Source organism: Trematomus bernacchii, unplaced genomic scaffold (assembly GCF_902827165.1).
Source record: "Trematomus bernacchii unplaced genomic scaffold, fTreBer1.1, whole genome shotgun sequence".
NCBI classification, from domain to species: domain Eukaryota; kingdom Metazoa; phylum Chordata; class Actinopteri; order Perciformes; family Nototheniidae; genus Trematomus; species Trematomus bernacchii.
Genome location: NW_022987708.1, coordinates 698,703 through 725,421, shown reverse-complemented (window position 1 = coordinate 725,421; position 26,719 = coordinate 698,703). Strand labels below are relative to the sequence as shown.

Here is a 26,719-nt window from a genome sequence, read left to right as displayed (position 1 = left end):
TTTATGCATGTATTTGAACAAGGACCATGCATACAAACACATTAATCTCAGAAAAGAGAAAAAATGATTTATGCCTGATTTTAGCTAATAGCTCATTTCCATCTGCAGTCCTTAGGCAGTTACATACATGTAGGTCTCAATGGCAGCATGGTCTGTTGAAGGTGTGACATTAACACCTTCAACAAAAAAGAAATTAAGATAAAAGAGTTTACAGGTATAAAGAGGCTTTTGTTGATGCCGTCTGATAGTTAGGAGTGTGTAATTCTTGGAAAGCCTGGCATAAAAAAATGATTGAGGGCAGATCACGGTTTGGAAATATGAATAATGTGAGCTGTTTCTTATTATCTTCTTACCCTTTAAGATATAGGAGGGGTAATCCCAGCAAAACAAAAGACAAGTCATACCAAGTTGCAATGATTGGAGACCAACTGAAACAACCTGGCGGGATAACAGGAAAAACAATCTCTTAGTCCCTGTAATTTATGTTTACCAGATTGTTTGGTTTGGATCTAATTGGAAGGTGTAAAGCTTACTGAATTAAATTACAGTTTTCTTCCACCCGAGTAAATAAAACCCAAAGTGGGCGGGGCTTGTTGTAGCCTCAGATTGTCCCTTTAAGTTAGAACTGGAACACAGTCTTCCTGAGGTGGACCCAAATAAAAGTCCTGATGAGGGCCTTGGTTTTGAAACAATTTTAGAGTACCATGTTCTGTAAAGATGAGCCCCAACTCTCCTCCCAGTTTCCACCAATCAAAAACAGCCTTCACATTGTGTGCTGAAAGAAGGCAAGCAAGTTGAAAAGAAGAAAATCAATGTGCAGAAGCCCGCAAGAGCCACAAATCATAATGCCTGAAAAGAAGCAGCTGACGTTTGTTTCCCCCAAATGAGCCACTTCTTTTTAAAGCCTGGCTTCTCCTGCAATTCCATCCAATCCTGATTCAGTACAAGGTGCTCGCTAAGGAGAACCATCTGTGGCGAAAGAATGTGAGGCTTGGCTAACAGGGCGAGTTTTTTTTCTCTTTTTCCTTGAGAGGATTTTAATGGCGGTTTGTGTTCTGCCAAACATTCCTTGCCTGCATGATTTCAACAAAAGCATTTCCCCCGGCCTGCAGGCATTTAAAGTCACCTCTGTCTCTAAGTGTTTTGGCTTTTTTATCGACACCAAATCTCACCTCATTAACTACCGCACTGAGGGCCAAGGCGAGAACACGGAGGTGCCGCTACTGAATTTGCCCGTACAACAGGATGCAAATATGGTCATGGCTAAAAACACTTTTGCATCGGCGCCCATGGCAGGTATGGGTTTCCAAAAATCTGTCTCTTCAATGGATGGGATGAACGGAGCTCTTTATGGAGAAGGTTTCACAGGAGCCCAGAGAGAAGAAACATGGGGGAATCAGCCCAGCAGCAGAGGCTACTATTCGGAGTTTGAGAGCAGAGAATCAGGAGGAGGGGGAGGAATGTATGATGGCATGGCTCTGCCAGACCACTTCCTGGGACAGTACTACGGTCAGGTGAGAAATCAATGAAATATTTGTTACTTCTACTACCACTGCAAATGTCTTTCCTAAAACCAAATATTTCGCAGTCTACTGGGGAACATATTCACAAATAAAGGTAACCTTATTTATCATTTCTTTATTCTTTTTAAACAGAAGGTGAGAAGCGAAAACGAAAACCTTGGAGGGAAGGATGGCCTTTTAGTTTATGACTACGAGGGTCAGGGCTCCCTAGCTGGATCAGTGGGCTGCTGCAGCCTCCTGGAGTCCGAGAACGACCTGCAGTTCCTCGATGACCTCGGCATGAAGTTCAAGACCCTGGCTGAGGTGTGCGGAGGCAAGAAGATCCAAACTGAGGTCAAACCAGCCTTCATTCCTCAGCCCAGTCCCTCCATCCACACTCACACCTCAGCATCAAGTGTGATGACCCAACAGATGCCTCCTCCATCCCAGGTGCAGCCGCCCGCCCCTCAGACTGTGGTCAGGGAAAAATCTGAACATTCTCAGGTGGTGAAGGACTGCAGGGCCAGAGCAATGGAAGGGATGACCACAGTGAAAACAGGGAGGACCACAGTAAATGAAGGGATGACCACAGTGAACACGGGGAGGACCACAGTAAATGAAGGGATGATGAATCAAGGCCAGATGATTTTGCTACAGCCGCAGCCGCAGCCAGTCTACTACACCACCGCCACCCCTGTGCTGCAGCAGATGCAGTACATGGTCCAGCCACAGGTTCAGAACACTGTGATGCTGGCGGAGGCACCAACCTCTAACCTGCAGGGCATGGTACTGCTCAACGGCACCCAGACTGGACATGCCCAAGGCATGGTGGTTCAGGGACAGACAATGATGTCCAGCGGGCAAGCCGGGGGCCAACGCATGGTGCTGTTGGATGGGAACGGTATCCATGGAAGTGGTGGCAACCTCATCCACACTGGCAACCTTTCTGGCTCCCAGACCATGATGGTGGTGGAGGGGAACGGGATCCATGGAAGTGGTGGCAACCTCATCCACACTGGCAACCTTTCTGGCTCCCAGACCATGATGGTGGTGGAGGGAAAAGTCCCTACAGGGACAATGAAAGGGCATCATGGCAGTCAGACCCTCCTCATGCAGGGGGGCACTCTGCAGTCAGGGGGGCTTTCAGGATCTCAGAGGGTCCTGGTGGTCGGAGGGCAAAGCAAGGGAGGGCATCTGGTCCAGGAGGCAGGAGGTCTGTCTCAAAAGAATGGCGTCTCTGGCTCTAAAAAGGTCCTTTATAGCAAGGGCAAAACATCTGCTGGCTCTCAGAGCAACGTGGTGACTTCCTCTAGCACCACAGAGAGCAAAACCCCCACCTACCGCAAGGTGTTGGTGCAGGAGAAATTCACTGAGTTATAATATAGGAATGGAAACTGTAAAATAGAGTTCAAACTTCTGGCAAGGCAGCCTCAGATATTTTAACAAGAGTATGTCAATTTCTGTTTATTTGTGGAGGGTGTGCGTGAGCAGTTTGGCAAGAAATGAAACTACATGTAGATGCATGTTCGTATAGCTGCTTCTATTTCACTAAAGCATATCCGCCTGTTTTTTAAAGAATACATTCATTATCACAGTTTTCTGAAGAAAAAGCACTTTACAACAAGTTTTTTTTTTCTTCAATGTTTGAATGGTTTTGGCAAGTATTTTTGTTAACTTATTCTGCACTGATAGGGTATAGGGTTAGCGTCAGAAGCCATGTGGCATGCAGCATGGACACAAGTACATTTACTAATTAGGAGATAGTCGATATTTTTAATACATTGAGCTCAATTGTGTGTATTACAAAATTAATGTTTGTAAGAAACAAAACATAAATTGTTTGTTCTGTTCATTTGTTTCCACTAACTTGCACTTTGGTTTTTCTGTAATGGGACCTGATCTAAACATGTTTCATCTACAAATACAAATGTTTTTATATTCATATGATTTTGATAGTTGCTCTTGAATAAATGGTTAATGGTAAATGCTGGGTACAAGGTTTTTAAAGGCTCCCTGTCATGACGTTATGTGTTATTTAATGTCATTCTAAAATCTATAATTGCATATTTTGCTATGTTTACGAATGTAACGTTATACTATTTTTTTTAAATGGTAAAAACTAGGGTTGATTCAGTTGAATGTGTTGGGATAAAAAAATGTCAATGTAAATGTCTGTCCCCGATGGGAAACATGTATCTACCACTAACTTCAATAAACGTTTCTACAATTCACTTGAGGTCAACAAGCGCTTTATGTTCTAATCTGTCTGCAGAACGAGAGGCTGATATAATGTGTTATGCTATATGACAAGTATTTCCTTTTTGTATTGGCAGTAATAACCTTGGTAAAATGCCACAGTGATTAACAGTAGGCCCACTTAAGATCAGGACAGAGCATGCTCAGGGTAGAATACGCGCCCGAAGAGAAGAAAATCACATTTGCATATTTTCCAGCCAATTTACACTGCTAACCTTGAAGCCATTAAACCTTGTTCCTGCTTAAAGCTATACAAATCTAATAAATATGTGTGTTTTGTTTTCACAATGTGGTAAATCTGGACTACTGTATAAGCATTAATTTAAAAGGGGCCGTACTATGTTTTGGGGGATTTTCCCTTTCCAGTAGTCGTGTAGTTATGTACGTTTTTGTGCATGTAAAAAAAAAATACTGCAAAGGCTCAAATCCCTGTGTTCCCTTCAGAGCGAGTTACTCTCCCACACACTCCCCCCTAGCCTGAAACACCTCCATTGGACTCCTTTGTTCACTTCTTACATAGTAACATCACGATGTTACACTCGTGCTTCTAAAGGCTAGTGCTCCAACACATTGTACGTGATAGGCTTAGGGGCCGTAAATCTCTAAACAGTTGACCAATCACAACAGAGCCGGCCAGCTAACCAATCAGAGCAGAATGTGCGCTGGTTTCAGACAGAGGGTGAGAAGAGGTGCTGCAGCACAGGCAGTATGAGACAAATAAAGACCTTTTTGAACATTATATGCATGTAAACATCATATACAACTAAAAACCAAACAACTTTGGGTAAGTAAACGCATCATACATATACATTACTTCTTCTGCAATTGTTGAGCTGCAAAAACTGACCTTCTACCAGCTGCATCTTGCAGAAGGCATTCAACAAGTGCAATTACACCCAGCCTCAAGCGATTCTTTCTTCAGCTATAATAAATGTTCCCTACACCCAGTTTCACAGTCTAACTGAAACACACTGTTCCAGTTAAGTGCTGTTGTCTGTTTAGTTGTTTTTAAAATATTTCAATGATTTGCATTTGAACAATCTATGATCATACTGTCATACATTATGTTTTGCATCTTGTCATGTAACTCAATGTTACTGGAATTCCCTAGTAAATATATCCAGTTAAAATGTTGCTTACAGCATGAACAATTCCATTAAATGACGTGACTGTGCTAAACAATGACTTCCTTAAAGGGTCCCTATTATGCTCATTTTCAGGTTTCATCATTTTATTTTGTGATTCTACTTTGACATGTTACATGCGTTAATGTTTAAAAGGTGCTCTTCTCACTGCAGCACTGAATATCAGATAGACATGTATAGATGTGTTATTTTAAAAAGCTAAGAGAACGGTGGGTTACGTATTGTAACCCTAGTTCTATAAGCACAGGCGGAGCCCTCTACTGGACTCTATGGTTACTACTCTTCATCAATGATACACAAGCGTTCACACACTGAATTTGCATAAACGTAGCTGACCAATCAGGGCGAGCCTACCTGAATGCACGTGCAGGCCGCACAGTATATAAGGCAGCTACACCTGCTGACTGTCATCCTACACCCTCTTCAGCGAGCGTCATAGGAAAGACAGGGCCCCTAGGTAGAGGGCTCCGCCTGTGCTTATAGAACTAGGGTTACAATACATAACCCACCTTTCTATCTCACACAGGCTCCGCCCTCTACTGGACTCTATGGGTACAGTGGGTGAAGCCCCGATGGATAAACGCCCTGTTGTCCCACAACATCGACCCACCACACTGCCCCTGACCGGCCTTTGGTTAACAGCCATCGTACCCCAACTTCCTATCACCCGGTTGTGACCGTGGAGAAGTCGGGGCCGCAGCTTACTTGGCTGGGTAGAGCCTAATTGGTCTGAATAAGCCCATAGCTCCACCCTGCAGGTGCCAGCGCAAGTGACTACACACTGCGCACTACGTTTCCCAGGTCCCTAAGGAGCATGGGAAGAACGTAAGTGTACTATGTCCCCCACTCTCACACGCTTACCTCCTGTAGAGTGTGCATGGATCTTAGTGGGGAAGGCTCTCCCCGCCTGCCCATAGGCAGAGATTTTAGAATGACATTAAATATGGAGAGAGTCCTCCAGCCCTGTATGGGGCTTACTGCGCACCACGTTTCCCGGGTCCCTAAGGAGCATGGGAAAACATAAGTGCATTATGTCCAAGGGGGTCAGATACAGCTTACTGACCCACAGCCCCCCTCCTTTCACCAGTCCTGTGTTGCCCCAGCAAGCACAGACGATTAAAAGGAGCCAGACATGGCCAAGAGATAAAACCTTATGAAGGGGCCTGGCGTAGACTAAGACGCCGCCGTGTATATGTCCTCCACACTCACGCCGTTGAACAAGGCTGTCGACACAGCTATACCACGTGTAGAGTGTGCACGGACCCCAGTGGGGAAGGCTCTCCCCGCCTGCCCATAGGCATGTGAAATGCACTCGCAGAGCCATCCTGTCAGGCGTTTCTTGGACAGAGCTTTACCGGCCACACCATCCACAAAGCACACAAACAGCTATGCAGTGCGCCTAATGGAAGCCGTGCGCCCTACATAACATGCCAGCGCACAAACTGGGCAGAGGAGGTGCAATTTTGCCTCCCTGTCCCAAAGGAGGGGTTCGGTCTGAGTGTCGCCCCGAATCAAAAGGCAACTCGGGTTCACCGACAGAGCGGTCAGCTCGCATACTCTTTTGGCCGAAGTCAAGGCAAGCAGCAAAGCTGTTTTCAATGACAGCACCTTCAGGGAGGAGAGCTCCAGAGGCTCAAACGGTTATGTAACCAAAGCCTCGAGCACCAACGGCAGATCCCACTGCGGGGTGGAGACATGCACCACTGGGCGCTGTCTCCTGACTCCCTGCAAAAAACGCGTCAGAAGCGGTTGACTAAAGGCTGACCTGCCGCTAAATCCCTCATGGCAGGACGAGATGGCTGCTGCATACACCTTCACTGTGGAGTGAGCAAGCCCCTTGTCCACCATTAGATGTAGATAGGATAGAATAGAGCCCAATATACCGGACAGAGGCTCTAGACTCCTTTCCTCGCACCAACGTTCAGTCTGCCTGAAGCAGGGACGTATGTCTGTTCTCTGACAGAGTGGCACGTAGCCTGCCCTCCTTCTCGATTGGGCATACACCTCTCTCTTGCATCGAGCAAAAATCCCCAGATACCCCACCTGCTGGTGAGGTATGGGACTGCTCTTCTTCCAATTGACCGCAAACCCCCAACTTGGTTAGGTGTAAGATCAATTGGGCTGTGTGGAACATCTGCCCATTCCCTGGACCTGGCCATGACTATGAGGTCGTTGAGATAAAATAAAACCCTCATGCCATGGTCACGAAGCGGCTGAAGCGCTGTGGCCACACATTTGCTGAACGTGCGTGGGGACAGGGAGTAGTCGAAAGGTAGTCTGTTGTACTCGTAGTCTATCCCCTGGAAGGCAAAACGCAAATACTTCCTGTGTTTTGGCTTTCTAGCAATTTCGACATGAAAGTAAGCGTCCTACAGGTCGATGCTTGTGAACCAATCGCCCGGCTGCACCAGTTCCAGTAACTGCAGGAATCCCAACCACTTCGTCCTGTAACGGGCCGTCTCCACAGCAGCGTTAAAAAAATCTTGGAGGTGGGCGTATCTGAAGCTTGAGGATTTTTTGCGAGCAACCAATCACATGAATCTCCCGCCCGCGACATACGAAGCAAAAAAGCCCGAAGTAAACTGGATATAAACTCCCCAAAACAGGCGAAAACCTACCACTGTCTCTGCCACCTCCCTCCATGCCTGGCTCCTCCGGTTTATATCCCGGTAGGTCTGGTCATAAAGCACCGGGTGATTGATTCGCTACCGCTAATTTCTCCTCCATTTTTTGGAATATGAGGAAATGACCTGCGGTATTTCTCTCCCAGCATACACGCCGTTTGATTGGCTAGAGCTTGAACTGTCAGATTTGCGTACACGGGATTTGATTGGCTGACGCTTCCACCTCAGCCTCAAAAGTTGAACATTGTTCAACTTTGAATCCTCAAAATCCTGAAAATCTCCGCTCGCCTGCCCACAAAGCATTTCGGCGAAAAGTGAGGGAAAGTGACGTCACCCCATTCAAAGTGAATGGGCAGAAGCGTTTCAAGATTTTTTAACGCTGCTGTGGAGACGGCCCGTAACAGGCTGTGGTGGATCCCGCTCCTGCTGCCTGGATAGTCTGAATAACCTTGTCAGACAGTCCACCCCTTCTCAGCCTGTCCCTCTCAGGAACCAAGCCTGGGGAGGTTGGCCCAGAGTGGGTAACGCCCCTATTGCACCCGCCTCCTGAGACAGCGCCCCCAGAACTGAGTAACTGTCCAGGGCTGGCCCACCATCATTTGTGTCACTTCTGTGTACCACGGCGCCGAGCGGCGACCTGGGACTACCAGAATGACCGACAACTGTTCTCGTCTCACCCCCTCCAGGAGTGGGGGAATGAGACGCAGCGGTGGAAAAGCGTAGAGCAGGGGTCGGCAACAGGCGGTCCGGATCCAGACCCAGACGCCGACCTATACGGACCCGGACCTATAATCAATACATTAATAGGGGAATTCAATTTTGACGGGGCGATTCTATTTTAACCGCTGCCGACAGGGGCGGGCGAAAGAGACGAGTGAGCGATACAGGGAGAGAAACACAGAAGAAGAGACGAGAGAGCGGCAGAGAGAAGCGGAGAGGAAAGTGAGTGAAGAGAATAATTAGCGATACAGGGAGAGAAGCGGAGAGGAGAATGAACAGGCGTGTTAGCGGCAGACAGTGAGAGACAAATAATTACACATGGCGCTCTCCAAGAAGAGGAAAGTGGACAGTGAGAACAGAGCTTTTAACCCTGAGTGGACGGACTCATTCATGTTCATTCTGCCCACTGGGAGCACAGAACCAGTGTGTCTCATTCAGAGACCGTGGCGCTCATTAAAAGTGCCAAAACGCCACTATGAGACAAAACACAAAGTGTGACCAAACATTCCCTCTCAAGTCAGAACTGAGGTCACAAAAAATAAGCAGTCTCTGAGCCCAATATGATCAGTCCACCAAACTAAATATCGTTCCAGGGCAGGCTAACCGAGGCTAACCAATGAGCACCTGCATGTGTGTATGAGAATGGCCCTGACACCATTTCAGCCCAGATTTAAACTCCTGGCAGGACAAGCTCAAGCTCAATTCTTGAACTGAATTAAAAAAAAGTGAGTGATGGACTGCAATATAAGAGGGAAAGAAAGAGAAACTTTAAAACTGTTAAATTGTTATGATGTGTAAAGACTGATATGTTCTATAATCGGCTGAAACTGTTAAGTCATGATGTGAAACGGTTAACAAAGAAAAAGGGAAACTCAAGCTGCTGCTACACTTTATTTTATTTATCTAAAATTAAGCACTTTTAAGATGCACATATTTTCAAAAGCCATTTTATTTATTTTCTCCTATTTTATTTTTAAATGCAGCCAGAGAGGAACATTACACATATCCACAGTATTTTACTGTATATCTGTATAGTTCAATGTTAATTGACAATAAATATTGTTGTTTATGAATTGTACTTTCTTTATTTGATTGGCAGTCAGTTGTTGATTACATGCAGACGTTGATAAGGCTACAGGCTACTTCAATATATATCACACTAATTCATAAAGCAAGTTAGACATTTTGATGTTCCGGACCTTTGCATGGGGAGATTTTCTCTAACTGGACCTCGTTGAATTTTAGTTGAATACCCCTGGCGTAGAGCATGTAAATAGGATAGAATAGAGCCCAATGTACCGGACAGAGGCTCTAGACTCTCCTCCTCGCACCAATGTTGGAATCCCAACCACTTCGTCCTGTAACGCCGCCTACACACGGCGGCGTGCGTTGCCGCTTGGCAGTGGGCGTGTCTTGAGCTTGGGGAGTTTACGCGAGCAACGCGACCAACAACCAATCACATGAATCTCTGCTTTTAATTGCATAAAAGGTTTTACATGTCACACTTTATATGATGAACATTTATGACATTAATGTCTATGGTGCTATTTTACGCAACATTCCATGCTGGCTAAATACTGCCTATGCCTGCTAGCTGTCCATTCAAATGAAGTACACTGGATATAAACTCCCCAAACAGGCGAAAACCTACCAGTTTCACCCACTGTCTCTGCCACCTCCCTCCATGTCTGGCTCCTCCGGTTTGTATCCCGGTAGGTGAACAGGGACTGAAAGCACCGGGTGATTCCCTACCGCTACGATTATTTTCTCCTCCATTTTTTGGCATATGAGGAAATGAACTGCGGTCTGGCTCTCCCAGCATACACGCGGTTTGATTGGCTAGCGCTTGTACTGGCAGATTTGCATACGCAGGATTTGATTGGCTGACGCCTCCGCCTCAGCTTCAAAAGTAGAACATTGCTCTACTTTTGCAGCGAGCACCGCGAGAAAAGCTACGCTTTGCTCCCACAATGCAGTTCGGCGAATCGTGACGTCACCCCATTCAAAGTGAATGGGCAGAAGCGTTGAAGCGTCAACGCACGCCGCCGTGTGTAGGGGCCGTAACAGGCTGTGGTTGATCCCACTCTTGCTGCCTGGATAGTCTGTATAACATTGTCAGACAGTCCACCTCTTCTCAGCTTGTCCCTCTCAGGAGTCACGCCCCTATTGCACCTGCTTCCTGAGACAGCGCCCCCCAGAACTGAGGGACGGTCCAGGGCTGGCCCACCATCATTTGTGTCACTTCTGCGTACCACGGCGCCGAGCGGTGACCTGGGGCTATGACCTACAACTGTTCTCGTCTCACCCTCTCCAGGAGTGGGGGAATGAGACGCAGTGGTGGAAAGGCGTAGAGCAGTTATCTTGGCCATGGCTTGTGTGCAAACGTGTCCACCCCCAAGGGTGGATTGTCCTGCCGAGCCAGGGAGAACCACCATTCGTCTGGCAGGGACCTGCCTCTTGACATGAGGCCGGCCCCACTGTTCTCCAGTCCCGGAATGTGGGGGGCCTTTAGAGTTAAAACATTTCTCTGAGGCCCACAACCACAGGCAGTGGCGGCGCCAGGGTATGGCTGGGGTAGGCTACAGCCATACCAAGAAATGGCTTAGCCCCACCTTAGCCCCACCATGAAAAATGATGTTAAAGTAAGCAAAATAAAGTCCGCCAACTCGCGCGGAGTAAATTGCACAGACAGCAGTTAGTAAGATTGATTTCAGTAGCCACTTGTCTGGAAATACCGAAGACTAGAAACGGTTTTGAAAACTTTTGTCACGTAGTGATCGTCTTCTCAATAAAACATCTTTGATAATGTCTTCTGGCCAATCAGAATCACGATAACGGCGTGGTGTTGTTGCAGGAAGTCCCGACGGAGAATACTTTTGCTGTAGTACATCTCTATATACATCGATACAACATTACGTGTTGATAGAAATCAACACGTAATGAAATAAGACCCCACGGTTTGATGATTGATAGGTGTGTGGGCTGTCTTTCACACAGAACAATGGGGGCTATCCACCCTTATCCACAATGTAAAGTACAGCTCACACAGCCTCTTGCCTCTTCTCTCTGTGAGGAGCAGCAGGTTCAGCTTTCAGAACAAAGTAACAAAAAACTAAAATGGCATTCATATTTTTAAATGTGTAGTAATAGATTTATTTATTTTTCTTCTCAAGAGAGTACCAGAATGTGTATTTTATGTTAGTATTTCAAAAAATCTCCTGGGGGAGAATCCCCCCAGACCCCCCTGCAGTGGTTGGGTTTTCAGCATGTCAACTCTTTCACCTGTGGGGAAATTGCAGGATTGGCTCCAGGTCGCCCTTTTTATTTACTACAAGTCAAATGTGCCTTTTTATTTCATACAGTTCAATTTGGATTGAGACAGGGAAATAATCTAAACCTCACGCGTGGCGTTTCACTGTCAAGGGGAGCGTGTATGTAATTACATTGCAAATACTGACTTGAGCCCCACCACTGTATGGGTTAGCCCTACCATAGATTACCCAACAAAAATACTCTGGAGCCGCCACTGACCACAGGTTCTCCGCTGCGCTCAACAAGGCGGGGGAGCTGACTCCGTCCTGCCTGTTGATGTAAGCAACTGTGGTGCAGTTGTCGCTCCTCACCAGCACATGTTTTCCCTGTAGTAAGGGTTTGAAGTGCTGTAGGACCAGTACTACTGCCTGTAGCTCGAGAAGGCTGATGTGCCGGGTCTCTGTCAGAGGCCAGCCACCACCTACAGCTGTCTCTACGCAGGTCCCTCCCCTTCAGCAAATGCTTTGGGGACCCCCAGTATCGGAGGTTGCCCTCTACTGAAGGGGGGGATGGAGGAGGGACGCTGCAGAACTGGAGTGAGTAACCCAGTCCCAGGACAGAAAAACCTAAAGACACCTCCTCCATACCCATATTTGTGGAAACTGGGCATGGCCTCTAGTGTGCAGAACTTGCAAAATATTATTCTCGGCTATGGCATAAACACATTTTTGGGGCCTTAGTATTTCTCCAAAAAGTCAGGAGCCCCCCCCTGTGCACCGCTGTGGGAAGAAACTGTCTTCTCTTTCTTATCAGTGACACCCATAAACCATAATAGGCCTTACACTCAACTTAACATACCACTTGTGTTTTGTTTATACTGTAAATATAGAAAATCATAAAATATGAAGCATTTTCATTGTGGGTTATACAAGATTATAAAACGGACAAGTCAAATCAAGCAATCTGATTGGTTCTTAGCCGTGGTATACTGAGCGTATACCACGGGTAGAATTGTAGTTACTTTTCACAACAAGTCAGTATCCCTCCGCGTCTGAGAAAAACCGTATACAGTTGGGCTGAAAAGCAAACTGTCCCAGTTTGCTTTTCAAACTGGGACAAGAAAACAGCGGAGAAGTAACGGGGCAGAAACCCTCCTTTTTACGCAGCGGTCCAGACATAGACATCAAACTGCAAAACATATTCAGTGTGCAGTTCCTTTGGCATTAGGGCAGGGATATCTAGATACTTTCCAAGGTTTGACATAATGACTTGTGCTACTTTTAAAGCAAGCAACGATGTTTTCAAATCTGTAATCAAAAAGGTCCGCAAAAACATTTAAGATTAACTTCGACCTCCGGGGGGGGGGTCTTACTATGGAGTGGATTGAGGAGTGCCTATCTCCAGAACAAAAAGCACCTAAACGACGACATGTAGAGCTACGTGAAGAGCAGGTAGACCAACTGGAAAAGTATCACCATTCAAAAGCTTTCTGATGCGGGTCTTGAAACAAAGCAGAGAAATTATGACCGTTAGTGGCCACAGGTGCGAAAGCTCTCTCCAGAGCTACTGGAAGCCGAATCTCGGGGACCGGAGAAAGTGGAGCAATATTCTCGCCACGCCAAGCAACAGCCTAGAACAACCTCAACCTATACAAGTAACCACGTAAGCCATTCTACTGATGCTGGACAGTTTTTCAGTGGGTGCACAATAAACGGCAACATACAAATTAATGTAAATAAATAGCCAAATAATGGATCAACGCTCTCTGTCTAATATGTTCGCTAGCTGTTGTTAGTGTTGTTGCATAGCAACCACCTCGCACTATGTTTTGTGCAGAAGGCAACGGAGGGACTATTTTATTTTGAACATCATTATTTAATAATAACAACTATTTAAATTAGAGTGTGTATTTTTCATTCATATTGCCACACTTGGTAACCGTTTTATAAAAGCAATAGCTCACTTCAGGCCGTGGTATATGGCCATTATATCACAGTTAAGGGGCGTGGTTCGGCCCGTCGTGAGCTATTGCTTAAATATAATTGATTATATTTGATTATAATTAACTTTCGTTTTAAGTAGTCAACCTAATATGGAGACCTCAACACCGGCTTACCGGCTTCGGCGGCAGTGGTGGGGGGAGCGGTAGTCCGACACGACCTGGCGGGCAGACATGTGCGGTGGACTTCCGTGGATTCCGGACCCGGAAGTGTCAGACACCGATGAGGCGAAGTCATCTTCTTCCTCCTCAGCAAACAGAGCCATAACCCGCAACGGCTGGGATGTCGAACATTGGTGGCATTGCCTCGGCCATATCCTGGTCTCCCACGTCCACCACCTCAAGCTCGTCTTCGGCGTGGTCTGGTCCCAGGCACGCGAACCAGAGCTGGTGTGGATCGGCGCCCGCTATTAAGCCGGGCATGAGGGACAGGCCCGGGTTTCCTGCAGTGGCGACTCCATTCGCTTGCCTGGAGGTAAGATACTTTTTACTTGTTTCGAATGCTTTTCTCAGGTGTTGTCCCGCTCGCTGAAGAGAAAAGGATGACAGTCAGCAGGTTTAGCTGCCTTATATACTGTGCGGCCTGCACGCGCACTCAGGTAGGCTCGCCCTTATTGGCCGGCTACGTTTATGCAAATTCAGTGTGTGAACGCTCACGTATCATTGATGAAGAGTAGTACCCATAGAGTCCAGTAGAGGGCGGAGCCTGTGTGAGATAGAGAGGTGAAGTCCCGCCCATCTACTATAAAATTATCTATTGAAGTCAATGGAGAGAGAAAACGTATATTTCGATCCCGTTTGAATTGTCCCACGAATTACACATATGATGTTTGTCAATCTTAAAAAATTATTTCCATGTAAAAAAAGTCACAGTTTGTCGTAAAACTGTTGAAATATAAGACTATGAAAAATACGCAACTAGAAAGACTACAAATCCCAGAATCCCGGTCCCGCATGCTGGCTCTTACGGAACCGACTAACTCCCCTTGTGTGTATGTACAGCTCTCAACATGCCCAGACTTGTAGTGATTTTCACCTCTTTTAATACTTTCCGCCTCATTCTGAAAGAAAGAAGTGAAATGTGCCAACGTGACGGCCGTCTTGGTGTGTGGTGCGAGACGGGAGATGTAGTTCATTGAGCGGTTTCACACAAAAAAAAGTGTTACTTCACAGTTTTACGACACATTTTTATTTTTTTAACTTGCAAAATTATGTTTTAAAAATTGACAAACATCATATGTGTAATTCGTGGCACAATTCGAAAGATAACTTTTCTCTCTCCATTGACTTCAATACATACTTTTTCCGAAATAAGGTCCCATGGAGGTCCCCCGGAAAGGCAGGGACTTTGCCTCTCTATAGAACATAGATGGATTTCACCATAAAACTATTTGGTATTCACCCTGAAAAAAAAAAAAAACATAGCCCCACATACACTGTTGCTCATAACATACTTGTTTACCTCTTCTCATGAAATGATTGTGTGTTTAATAAGGAATAAAAAGAGGAATGTGTCTGAAAAAACAATTATTCCAACTTTATGGGCAACAGTGTAGATTCAAGACCATATATTATGCAAATGTTCAGGTTCATATTTGTATTTTGTGCCTCTACTGTGAGATGTTTACATGTTTTAATATTCAAAAAGCTCTTTATTTTTCTCATACTTCCTGTGCTGCAGCACCTCTTTTCACCCTCTGTCTGAAAACACAGCCAAGTCTGCTCTGATTGGTTAGCTGGCTGGCTCCGCTGTGATTGGTAAACCGCTTATGTCACTTTTCCACCAAACCAGTTCCAGTTCTAGCTCCATGCTTGTGCTCTTCTGGTTCCGAACTGGTTCTTCTTTTTAGCCACAGTTGTGTTTCCACCACTCAGATCCCAACTGGTGCTGCGTCATGACATCACTGTCTACGTCACTGATTTTTTTCCCAACACCGCTAACAACAACAACAACAACAATGGGGGACTCTGTTCAGTCGATGATCGTGTTGCTTTTAATCATACGAAGCCAGATTAAATTAAAGAACTACTTCTCAAACCTTATACTTTTCTCCAGAGTGCCGTGGTTCATTGTTTATTAATGTGGTTCAGCGGCATTTACCGACCGCTGCAGTTCTGCTCATCCACCGGCGTTAACCCTTATGAAACAAAAATATATTGTAATATATTGGTAAATATAATACAATATATTGGATCATACATTTCCATATATGGGAAAGTAGTCCTTATATTTTTAAATATATTGCAATATATGCATGGACCATGTATGGCTATATATTGATACATATAAAAAAAATATATTGCAATGAAAACAAAAACTGCACTATACATTTATATGTAATAGTTTTATTGAAACACTCATTTATCTTTCATGAGTTTACATAAAATTGAACAGATATTCATAAACAGTTATCTCACTTCGTTTTGTATAGTTACCCACTTTATATATGAACATATGTTTGATGGTAGCCTACATATAAAAAAAGTACAAATTGTCCATTGAATGATGGAAAATAATATACAGTTTATAAATATATATAGACACACACATATATGCACGCATATATGCACGCATATACAGATGAAGCGTCTTATTTTGGACAGTTTAAAGTGCGAGGGTCGTGATCGGTTCATGCACGTTCCGTGATGGCCGGCCGGCCCCCAGTCAGACTTGATACCGCCCCCATGATAAATACATTTAATTATTGTGAAGCCAGCTGCAATGGATCATTGATCCACCAGGGGGTGCAGTGGGGTTCCACACTGGAGTCATGTGAAATCAACTTCTAAATAATAGATGTTGTTTAGTCGGAAAAAACGAACGAGCCGGCTCTCCCGATTTTTAATCCTAATTTAATCATCATCATTGATGTTTATGTTCGCCGAATTGACATGAAATCACTGACAAATATGAATATTCTGTATTCAACTTCATTGAAACGATCAGGATGGGTGTTATTTTTCCCCACAATGACCAAGTCGCTGCAAATGATCCCATGTATTACATGTACATGGCCACATTCTCAACAAAGTTACGTAACGAAACATTCTGTATTCCTTGCTTACTTTTTATTTAATGCTTTATAACAGCTGGAATAGTTCGTTTAGAACAGGCACCTCACTCGCAATCTGCTCCTCCGCAACGCCTACCACCTACCTCCGGCTGAAATTATGAATGTACAGTAAGGCATAGTAATCATAGATAACACGGCAGGGTCCGTTACAGTTTGTTTTCATCTGATTTCAAATATTTCAAATGTCTGAAGTTAATAAATACATTCTCAGTGTTCAAGTCAATAATAGTCATATAAGAAAAGTACTGATCTAATAACAGAGATTTTATAAGGACTTTTCAATGTTCGACATCGCTCATGTGAAATACAGTAAACTGGATGTTGTGGTGCCGAGAGGCGGGGTATCAAAAGTACAAGCTAAACTTTTATTTAGCATCTGAACACACTTGTAAACAACGTGATGCCCGGGAAGCGAAGACCCGGTGGAAACAGCTGGTCTGGTTCACTAAAATGTCCGTGTACAGTATATCTGGTACTAATGTATAGCGGATCTTTGTTAAGATCCATATGTCACGGATAGAACTATATATTGAGCTTTAAAACAAATGATATATATTATAATAAAATAAACACCGGCTGTTGTTATGCCTGCTGTAACGTTTACTTTCTCCGTTCTCCGCTTAAGTAATTATTACTTCCTGGTTAGCTTTCCGCTCGAAATTTAAATCTGAAAATGGCAAAATAACGGAGAAAAAAACGTTCACAGAGAAGACGACAACAATTGTCACTTGCACTTGTCATTTAGCATCTGAACACACTTGTAAACAACGTGATGCCCGGGAAGCGAAGACCCGGCGGAAACAGCTGGTCTGGTTCACTAAAATGTCCGTGTACAGTATATCTGGTACTAATGTATAGCGGATCTTTGTTAAGATCCATATGTCACGGATAGAACTATATATTGAGCTTTAAAACAAATGATATATATTATAATAAAATAAACACCGGCTGTTGTTATGCCTGCTGTAACGTTTACTTTCTCCGTTCTCCGCTTAAGTAATTATTACTTCCTGGTTAGCTTTCCGCTCGAAATTTAAATCTGAAAATGGCAAAATAACGGAGAAAAAAACGTTCACAGAGAAGACGACAACAATTGTCACTTGCACTTGTCATTTAGCATCTGAACACACTTGTAAACAACGTGATGCCCGGGAAGCGAAGACCCGGCGGAAACAGCTGGTCTGGTTCACTAAAATGTCCGTGTACAGTATATCTGGTACTAATGTATAGCGGATCTTTGTTAAGATCCATATGTCAGTAGAGATGGGATGGCAGAAGGTGCTATATATATATATATATAATTCCAAAGCTGGTAAAGACCTTTCAAATTTAGCAATAATAGTCATATAAGAAAAGTACTGATTTGTTCTTGAATCAACTTTTTTATGGAAAATGTTTTATGTAATTTTATTTCATTTTAAATAAAATGAAAGACATTCACAGTTAATGTAATTAGATATACATTATTAATGCCATACATTTTTAAATGTAATTAGATATACATTATTAATGCCATACATTTTTGCATAAATATTTATTCAGTATGATAGCTGTCTAACAGAAGTTAAATCCATTTCTCACTTATTCTGACAATGTACATAACCCCAAATAAAAGAACCCAATAAAAATAGTTGTTAAATAATAGTGAAGTCACGTTGTAATAACAATAACTCATCTCTCTCTGTTTTTTTTGTTTTCTTTGTGTGCTTTGCCAAAAGCCACTGTGTCAAGTGTCCTAGTTGGGTTACCGTAACGAACAGCAGCCGGCTCTCGATTTTTAATCCTAATTTAATCGTTTATGTTCGCCGAATTGACATGAAATCACTGACAAATATGAATATACTGTATTCAACTTCATTAAAATGTTATTAACGTGCCTAAACTCAGTAATTCACTAAAAATTACTGATCCCTCCGCGTCGCGGAGGGATCTTGATCCCTGGGTGTTATTTTTCCCCATAATGACCAAGTCGCTGCAAATTACCCCGCTTATTACATGGCCACATTCTCAACAAAGTAACGACATGACTCCCAATATTAATTAAAATGCTTTTATGGATTTAGAAAATATTTTTATTGATTTAAAACATAGTTCTATGTATTGATTTAAATTTACATGCATCCGCTAAGAAAAATAGTCCGTTGTTACCGTTTTTTAAACAGTCAGAATGAAACGGCAGCTCTCAGCTGTGTGTTCACACTCCTAACTCTGATCTTTCTTTTCCAACAGTTAAGTTAACTGTAGGTTACTCTGAGTGACAAGCTTACAGTTAGTGAAGTAACACTTTTTTTTTGTGAGTCACGACCTCGCTGTTTCATTCTAACATAACGCTCCAAATATGACTGTTTCCACTCGGACTTCAATACAGCAACACCATTGTTTGGTTTCCATGGTAGCGTGTCTCTTTAGTAGCGTGCACTCCTTTCCTGTAAATTACAGGTCCAGCCAGGCAAAACAGTAATATGAAATATGAACGTTAGTTTTTAACTGAAATGATCAAATAAAGTCAAAATGTCACAGTGTTTACAAACATTGACCATACCGTTCACCAGCCCCCACCCCACTCTTTGTTTAAAACGAATTGGCCATCGGAATGTGTGTGTCCCAACCCCCCCCTGTGATATCTCTTCACAGGGGGGAGAGAGTTAGACGCTCGTGAATTGTCAACGGGGGGGGGGGCCTCTCTGCACGGAGGAGCCGCGGAGAAGTGAATCACAGTGATCTGCTATTTTAAAGTAAATTCAACACATATCGACCCTAAATATAGCATATATTAAGAACGAGAAAGTGTTAACATCGTTTTTTGTAAACATATGACCAATGTGCGAGGGTGATGACATCAGAGCATCGTCCTATGGGCTTAGCCCCGGACAGGTACAACAGGTATTCACTCAGAGGGGGGTAGTTACCCATTTACATGTCAAAAAGCAACATACAGTAGGCGGGTGGGGGATGGTGAACGTTTACATTTCTCTACAGCAGTGGTTCCCAAACTTTTTGTGCCCAAGGCACACCAAAGGACAAGTAAAAATCTCAAGGCACACCTATTGTGCGAAATAGCCCTTATAACACGTGTTATCACTCATATCATGTAAAATATCTGTAAATGTGCATAATTATTTACTAATGCCAAATAAAATGTATAGATAGAACAATCAGTGGTTCAAGTTAGTATATTCCTCAGTGTAACATATCCACTAGTTGCAAAGCTTAAACATTTTTATATATTTTTTTATTTTAAGGGAAAGGATGTTTTCACTACTCAGTTTGTCAACTATGTTACGGACAAACTTGATGTCATTACAATCATTTGATTAAGTCCTGCACTTCAAGTAAAATCAAATTTGAAAGGCTCTTGAGTCTATTCTACCATATATCCAAAGATTTTTTAAAGTTTAAAAAATAATTGTATTAAAGTTTTGTTTTTTCATGTGATATGTTCAGCACTGTCATTAAGTTTAGGGATATTTTGTATTATAAAACTACCATACAGGTCATTTTGATAGTTTTAAGAGATGTCATGTAAAACTCCAACCTGTGTAGATATACATTATACTATAAAGGATATCAGAAGCACTATTTTAGATATTTTAAATTTGAAAAAATGAGGTGCAACATAGTTGACAATGAAAGTCAAACATTTGACGCAAATAACATAGTTGACTGGACACATTATTAACCATCAGCACTATGTTAATTTCAAGGCAGAAGTGCAAAATTCCATTGATAATGATGTGTAATGACGTCTACATGTCGTACAAATTGTCAACTAGGTTACCTGTCAACTAAGTTACTACAGTTATTACAGTACTGGGTAACTCAGTTGACAGGTAACCTAGTTGACAATTTCCCTATTTTGACCCATCATTTCAATGGTAGGCCTTGCCTGGATGACCACATGTCATTTTCTTGAACAGGTTAACATCACATTTGCACATATAATTGAATTAAAATCATTAAACAATTGTAAACCATAACAATGTACGTAACATTGTTGATTGTCAATGAGTATATTAATTGACCATGTGCTATTATACATAAAATATTGTAAAAATGTAGAGGACAATCACCACAGTGTGTTCAAAATGTCTGCCAAAGAGGAACATGGCATCATGTGATGCTGGTGACATGGTATTGGGACAAACAATTTTTGAGTTAAAGGGGGAAGTTCTGTTAGTAACATAGTTGACAGAACTTTTGCGGACATTCATATATTAAGATATTTAAATTATTTAAAGGGGGAAATCAATTAAAAATATGTTATTATTCTTTAGTATTTAGACTTTTGAAATAAATGAATCATTTTTTAAATTTACTTTAATGGTTTTTATTCATTATTTTGAATCCAAGACACCCTCAACTGAAAAACGGACATAGCAAAAACTGACAATTTAAGAACATCATGACACATTTCAAGCTAAATAAAGCATAGGATGCACATAATGTTTGTGTGATATTATAACATGCTTTCCAATAATAGGCAAAATATGATATTTTTGAAGAAAATAGTTAGAATAATTATAATTATCATCAATGGACATCAATGGACATGGAATGTACCCTAAATTGTAGAATCACTCAGCAGTTACATACACCAAACCTTCCAGTTATATTCCTATCAATATTATGAAGGCTTTTACAGAAGGGTTTGGTCATATATAATTCATAGCCTGAATTATATAACATTTTATACCTAAAAACATGGTGAAAATTGATATTTTAGGGCTGTTGACAGTATTTTCTGATTTATGGAGTGATAAAAAGAGATATCCAAAATCCCTTCTGTAAAAGCCTTAGATACTAATATGACTACAAAATGAAACAATAATTTTGATCCTGGCTTTATCCAAAGTTCAGATTTCGGTTCCTGAAATGTGTTAAAATATGCGCATATTTCATGAGATAATGGTTCATTTGGATATTTAAACATGCTATTTCAGAAAACTTGTAATACAAAAAACAATTGCCTTATTGTAAGTAATTAACTGGAGAAATATTTAGCTGATATCTTTAAGTTAAAAATACCCTATTCACCTGGGGTGTCTCGCCTTAATTAGATGTTTGATAAGTGCAGATCACATAGTAAAACACGTACACAGATACATTATTTTGTATTTTTATTAAATTCGACAATGTCAATTTCACTTTCCACTATGTCCACCGTTGTTTTTCACAACCAATGGCAGAACTTTATTGAGGCCTGTAATTAGTCAACTACAGGTCTCTTGAGTCAGTCTTTTTCTTCCAAAAAGCTTGTGACAAGATGTTATTGCTCTTGGGGCATTAAAAACAAGATTTTAACTTTAGTTTTTTATATAATATCTGCATTTTCTATTGTGAAAAACTAAGTCTTAGTTATTTAATATATAGCGCCATCTCCTGGTTAAACCCTGAAATTGGAGAATAGTGGGAGGGCCTAACATTCCTGAATACTGGTCTTTGGCAGGCAACTGGCTGGCAACTGGCTGGCAGTCGGCAGGAAGCTGTATGCTGGGGTCCAAAATAAGAGGCTCCATCTGTAGATGCGCAGCTCCGCTAACTTGGAACAGTCTGAGCATTTTGGTTCCACTAAATGTTTTTAAAGCAAGGATAGATGCTATCCAATCGGAAACTGTTGGAACCTGTAAATGTTACTAGCTATGTAAACTGTAGTCACTGTAAATATGCTGTATGATGTCCTTTTTTGTTTTTCTGTTATGTTTATATGTATTCATGTGGAACCTACTTGTAGCAGGTCACCCTTGAAAAAGAGATCAATGATCTCAATGGGATTCACCTGCATAAATAAAGGTTTGAAATTAAATGAAAGATTTTTTTTATCAGAACATGCATTTCTCCTCATTGTGAACATATATTGCACTCATGTTCAGAATATATGGTACGTACATGGTCTTTTATAAATCTGAATATATATAGTGCATACATGTCCCCATATAATTGTGAATATATAGCGCATACATGTCCCCATATAATTGTGAATATATATAGTACATGTCCCCATATAATTGTGAATATATTCTACATACATGTCCCCATATAAATCTGAATATATAGCGCATACATGTCCCCATATATTTGTGAATATATATAGTACATGTCCCCATATAATTGTGAATATATTCTACATACATGTCCCCATATAAATCTGAATATATAGTACATACATGTCCCCATATATTTGTGAATATATATAGTACATGTCCCCATATAAATGTTAATATATAGTAAATGTATGTTCACATATATACACAACCAATATATTATATATATTTACATATATTACTCAATATATGGAAAGCGGCAATTACTGATGTATTATCACATATATTACAATATATTATCACAATATATTATTCAATATATATATATATTGTAATATATTAACACAATATATTATTCTATATATCTTCAATATATTTTCAATATATTTTGTAGATATGAATAAATATGTTTTTCATGTTGATTATTAATCAGTATCACTTGGTGTAGCCAACAGCAAGATTTCCTTTATTAAATCTTTTCAATTAACCAGTAAATCAGAAAACAAAATAATGCAATATATTGACAGTTAATATATGGGGAAATATATTTTCTTTGCGTAAGGGAAGTCTACCGTTAACGGAAAGTATTCACTGTCTGACTGTCATACAGCAGCTGATGAATATCCCCCCCCATAAGTGAATGTGTTTCGGTATGAATTGACACTGTTTGGCATCACAACGCTGTTATTAAAGTTTCTCTGGTATAAGATGGGTGATGTTAGCATAGCAACCGAAGCTACAGTAATCTGACTATCTTGACTACTTGTTGCTATCCTATTGTGGCTTAAGCCGTTTTCTACAGGCATATTTTACTGGCCTATTTTTCATTATGATTCTACTTGTGATAGTCGGACATGGCAACCTGTGTATTCCATGTGTTGATTCCATCCGATAGCTGCTATAATACAAAACGGCTTATGCCACAAGAGAGAATGTCTGGGAGAGAAACTCACAGGGAGAACACAGGGATTTTAGCCTTTGCAGACAATTAAAGTGAACAGGTCTCAGTTTGGCTTGAAAGATGAAGCTAGATGGATGCTGGAAATAAGTGACAAAAGTAGGAAAGAGAAGGGATTAATGTCAATGATACCCTACAAAAATTAAATCATGAATGCCCTTTTCTGAATCATTGATGCTTACCTGTCCTATCCTGTGTCTCAGTAAAGTAACACTATGTAGGACTCTCATTCAGTGCATAAATATGTTAACAAGTTCCAAATTATAATTATCTTTTTTGGAATGTATGTAAAATGTACAATGTGTGTGATGGGTGAGCAGTGAGGGAAACAGGAGGAGTTGTGTAGAAGAAGCAAAAGGAAGGGGGCTGGCACATCTAGAATAAAAGAGGAGGGAGAAACAAAGAGGAGCAGAGGGAAACCATGTTCTGAGGGCCTGTGGGTGTCAGGAGCCGCTGCAGAGGAACAGTTTACAGCTTTTACCTGAGACATGGAGGGTCTGACCGCCATCATTTTACTGCTTCGCCTGTCTGTTCTGGTGAGTTCACTATCTGTTCGTCTTTTTGTCCATCTGTCTGTCAAATATTATCATCAAAATGTATGGAAAATTAAAGTAAATGTACTCGTTATTCAGTATTATAATTATTGATGCATTAATGTGTTGCTCATTTTAATGTTGCAGCTGGTAAAGATAAAGATCATTTAAATAATCATTTTTTTTTACTGCTTGGTTGTTTAATTTAATACATTATTTATGGGTTGATTTTTCGTTTATATAGATCGGAATAGTAATGTATGTATGTAGTGCAGTAAAGAGTATAATAATTAGGTTGAGACAATGATTACAGACTTGTGGAGTAAAAGTTAAAAATAGTAGAAAATGTACTGTACCTGTACAAAAGTACCTCAAAATAGTACTTTTCAAACACAGGGTACACAGAAAACAAGAAATGTAATTCAGGTCAAACGTTGAAACCTTTTTGTACACACATGCAACATATGTACATTATAAATAAGATTTCAAGTAAACAAGAGCTGAAATGGGCAAGAGGAATAATAAAATAAATACAACAATAATATTTTTTTAAATACATTGGAAACCGTGAAATTAATCAAAAAGTTCACAACAGATAACTCACTCCGTAAAAGTAAGACTGACCCATGTCAAAATGAATAAAAACAATATAAAAAGAAAAACATTCAATAAATAAAACAATGAAAAAAAGAAGAAAAAAACGAATTAAAAGCTAATCTACAAAAATAGGTCCTTAGCCGTCGTTTGAAAAATATCTCCAGGTAGGGTGTTCCAGAGTTTGGGAGCGTATCTATAAAAGCTGCTTCACCAATCTTATTTTGGGGGACTTAAGGCATATTTAAAAAGCCATGTCATTCAGCTGACACTTTTTTACCAAAGATAGTTACATACACTTTAATAACACATGCCTAGGGAGGCAATTTGTGTACATTATATATAAATAATAACTAATTTCCTAAAAGACATGCCATGATATATATTGGTAGGAAAAGGTGCATTAGTGAAAAGCTTGCTGTATACCTCTTGTTTTGGCACATCAATGTTAGTAGATAACTAGCACCCAATCTAGATAAAGACAACAGGCTAACCCATCTGAAAACAAGATATTCTAAAGTCTGACTTTTCATTGTTATTTGGGACAGCAGAAGCAGGCTTTAAGCTAAGATTTAGCATACTGGTGAGGTTTCATCTCACCATCAAATTACTTAATATAAGCAAAAATAAAATCACAGCCAGCATGATTACTTTAGAATGCAGTCAAACATCTCCTGGCCAAGCTCTTTGTGAGAAACCTGCAACACCACACTAACAAAACCTGGAGGGCACACAACTTGGTAAATACGTTCTCCAACAAATTGCCTTCCCTGAGGCGCTCACTTTCTTATCAGCACATCATTCTGAATGAATACCACAGAGGGACGAGCCATCTCCAGGAGAACCTTCAGGGAACCGTGAGCTTGCTGCTGCGTCACTAAATCACAAGAGACAGACAAAGGAGCATCAGCACATGTCACATCATGCTGCTGTGGAAAGTTATCCCTTTAAGGGGAATGTGTTTATTCCAATTTTGCATGCTTCATTGCTTGTGTCAAATTGCACATCTGGAAACGTATCACTGACTCAATGCTTTATCTGAGGGTCAATAAAAGCTTAAACGAAACACCTGTCTCCCCTACTATATCATTACCCAAAATCATGGTAAGGTTGGCAGAGCTGGATGTGTGGTAACTGCCACCTCACCCTGGAACAGATCAAAAGGTATCATGAGTTTATGCTCAGGTTCAATCAGCACCATTTACCCCATACAGCCCTAAAGACAAGGGAGCTAGGGTTAGCTAAGTTATGCAACCTCCAAAGAAAGATTTACCTGCCTAACTCCCCTTTAGTTGTCATGATGCGTAGCGGTGGCTGCTTGTGCAAGTGGTTTTATGCGACCAGAAACAGACAACAGCTTGGAAACCACAAATGTTCTCAGAAGCAAATTTAGGGGTGAGGCAAAAGGAACCTCTTAACTAGACCAGATTCAACTAATACAAAATAAACAAAGTAATTTAGATAGGAGAAGAAAACGAACCCGCCACGTTCCTGGTATTGTCCTCTCAACGTAAGGTTTATGATTAGGCTTAGGGTTAGACACAAATTTGTTAAGACTGACTCATTGACTGCGGGTGCGTGAATGTGGTTCAGTGTTTCCTCTAGGTTTACTGCTTTGGGGGGGTGCTGCCTGTGCGGGGGGTGGGGGGGGCATTGGGATATATATTTTTTAAATCCTCTGGAGCAGATAAGGTGTGGATTATTGTTATTGATTAGTGCATCAGTGTTTCTTAGGGTCAAAAACACTAAACTCACAACTTAAAATGAAAGCATTTAGTTTATTTAATAAAAGAGCACATGTTCAATGTCAAAAGTGACAGTAGATATAGATTAGTTGCAATTTGGTGCTATATATATATATAAAAAAAAAAAAATTAAAAAAAAACAATTATAAGAAACGTTCATCTTGGTGAAGAAAAACTTAAACCCTAGGGTTTAGGGTTAGGGTTTATGGAAAATAAAGACATCAAGAACACTGTCCAAGTGTACCACACAAGACAAAGGCAAACAACAGAAAATAA

The 26,719-nt window shown here is 41.4% G+C and overlaps 2 protein-coding genes across 2 annotated transcripts in view; both read left to right on the top strand.

The window, feature by feature from the left end:
- The first annotated feature begins 1,161 nt into the window (after nt 1-1,161).
- On the top strand, nt 1,162-3,733 carry LOC117491001 (desmoglein-2-like). The gene is made up of 2 exons (XM_034140808.1): nt 1,162-1,514; nt 1,656-3,733. Exons 1-2 carry the CDS (start codon nt 1,254-1,256, stop codon nt 2,880-2,882), a joined length of 1,488 nt encoding a protein of 495 aa, XP_033996699.1. The 5' UTR covers nt 1,162-1,253; the 3' UTR covers nt 2,883-3,733.
- A 10,048-nt stretch (nt 3,734-13,781) lies between these two features.
- Nucleotides 13,782-26,719, top strand: part of LOC117490943 (desmoglein-2-like) — a 31,976-nt gene continuing 19,038 nt past the window's right edge. The window contains exon 1 of the mRNA XM_034140728.1: nt 13,782-13,973. Within this exon, the coding sequence (XP_033996619.1) occupies nt 13,782-13,973 (192 nt within the window). The remainder of the gene's footprint in view (nt 13,974-26,719) is intronic.

Bases quoted from the DNA above. Each gene is read 5' to 3' on its own strand.
- LOC117491001 (XM_034140808.1), top strand. From the start codon at position 1,254: ATGGTCATGGCTAAAAACACTTTTGCATCGGCGCCCATGGCAGGTATG. The intron at 1,515-1,655 runs GTGAGAAATCAA...CTTTTTAAACAG, and splicing joins TGGGACAGTACTACGGTCAG to AAGGTGAGAAGCGAAAACGA.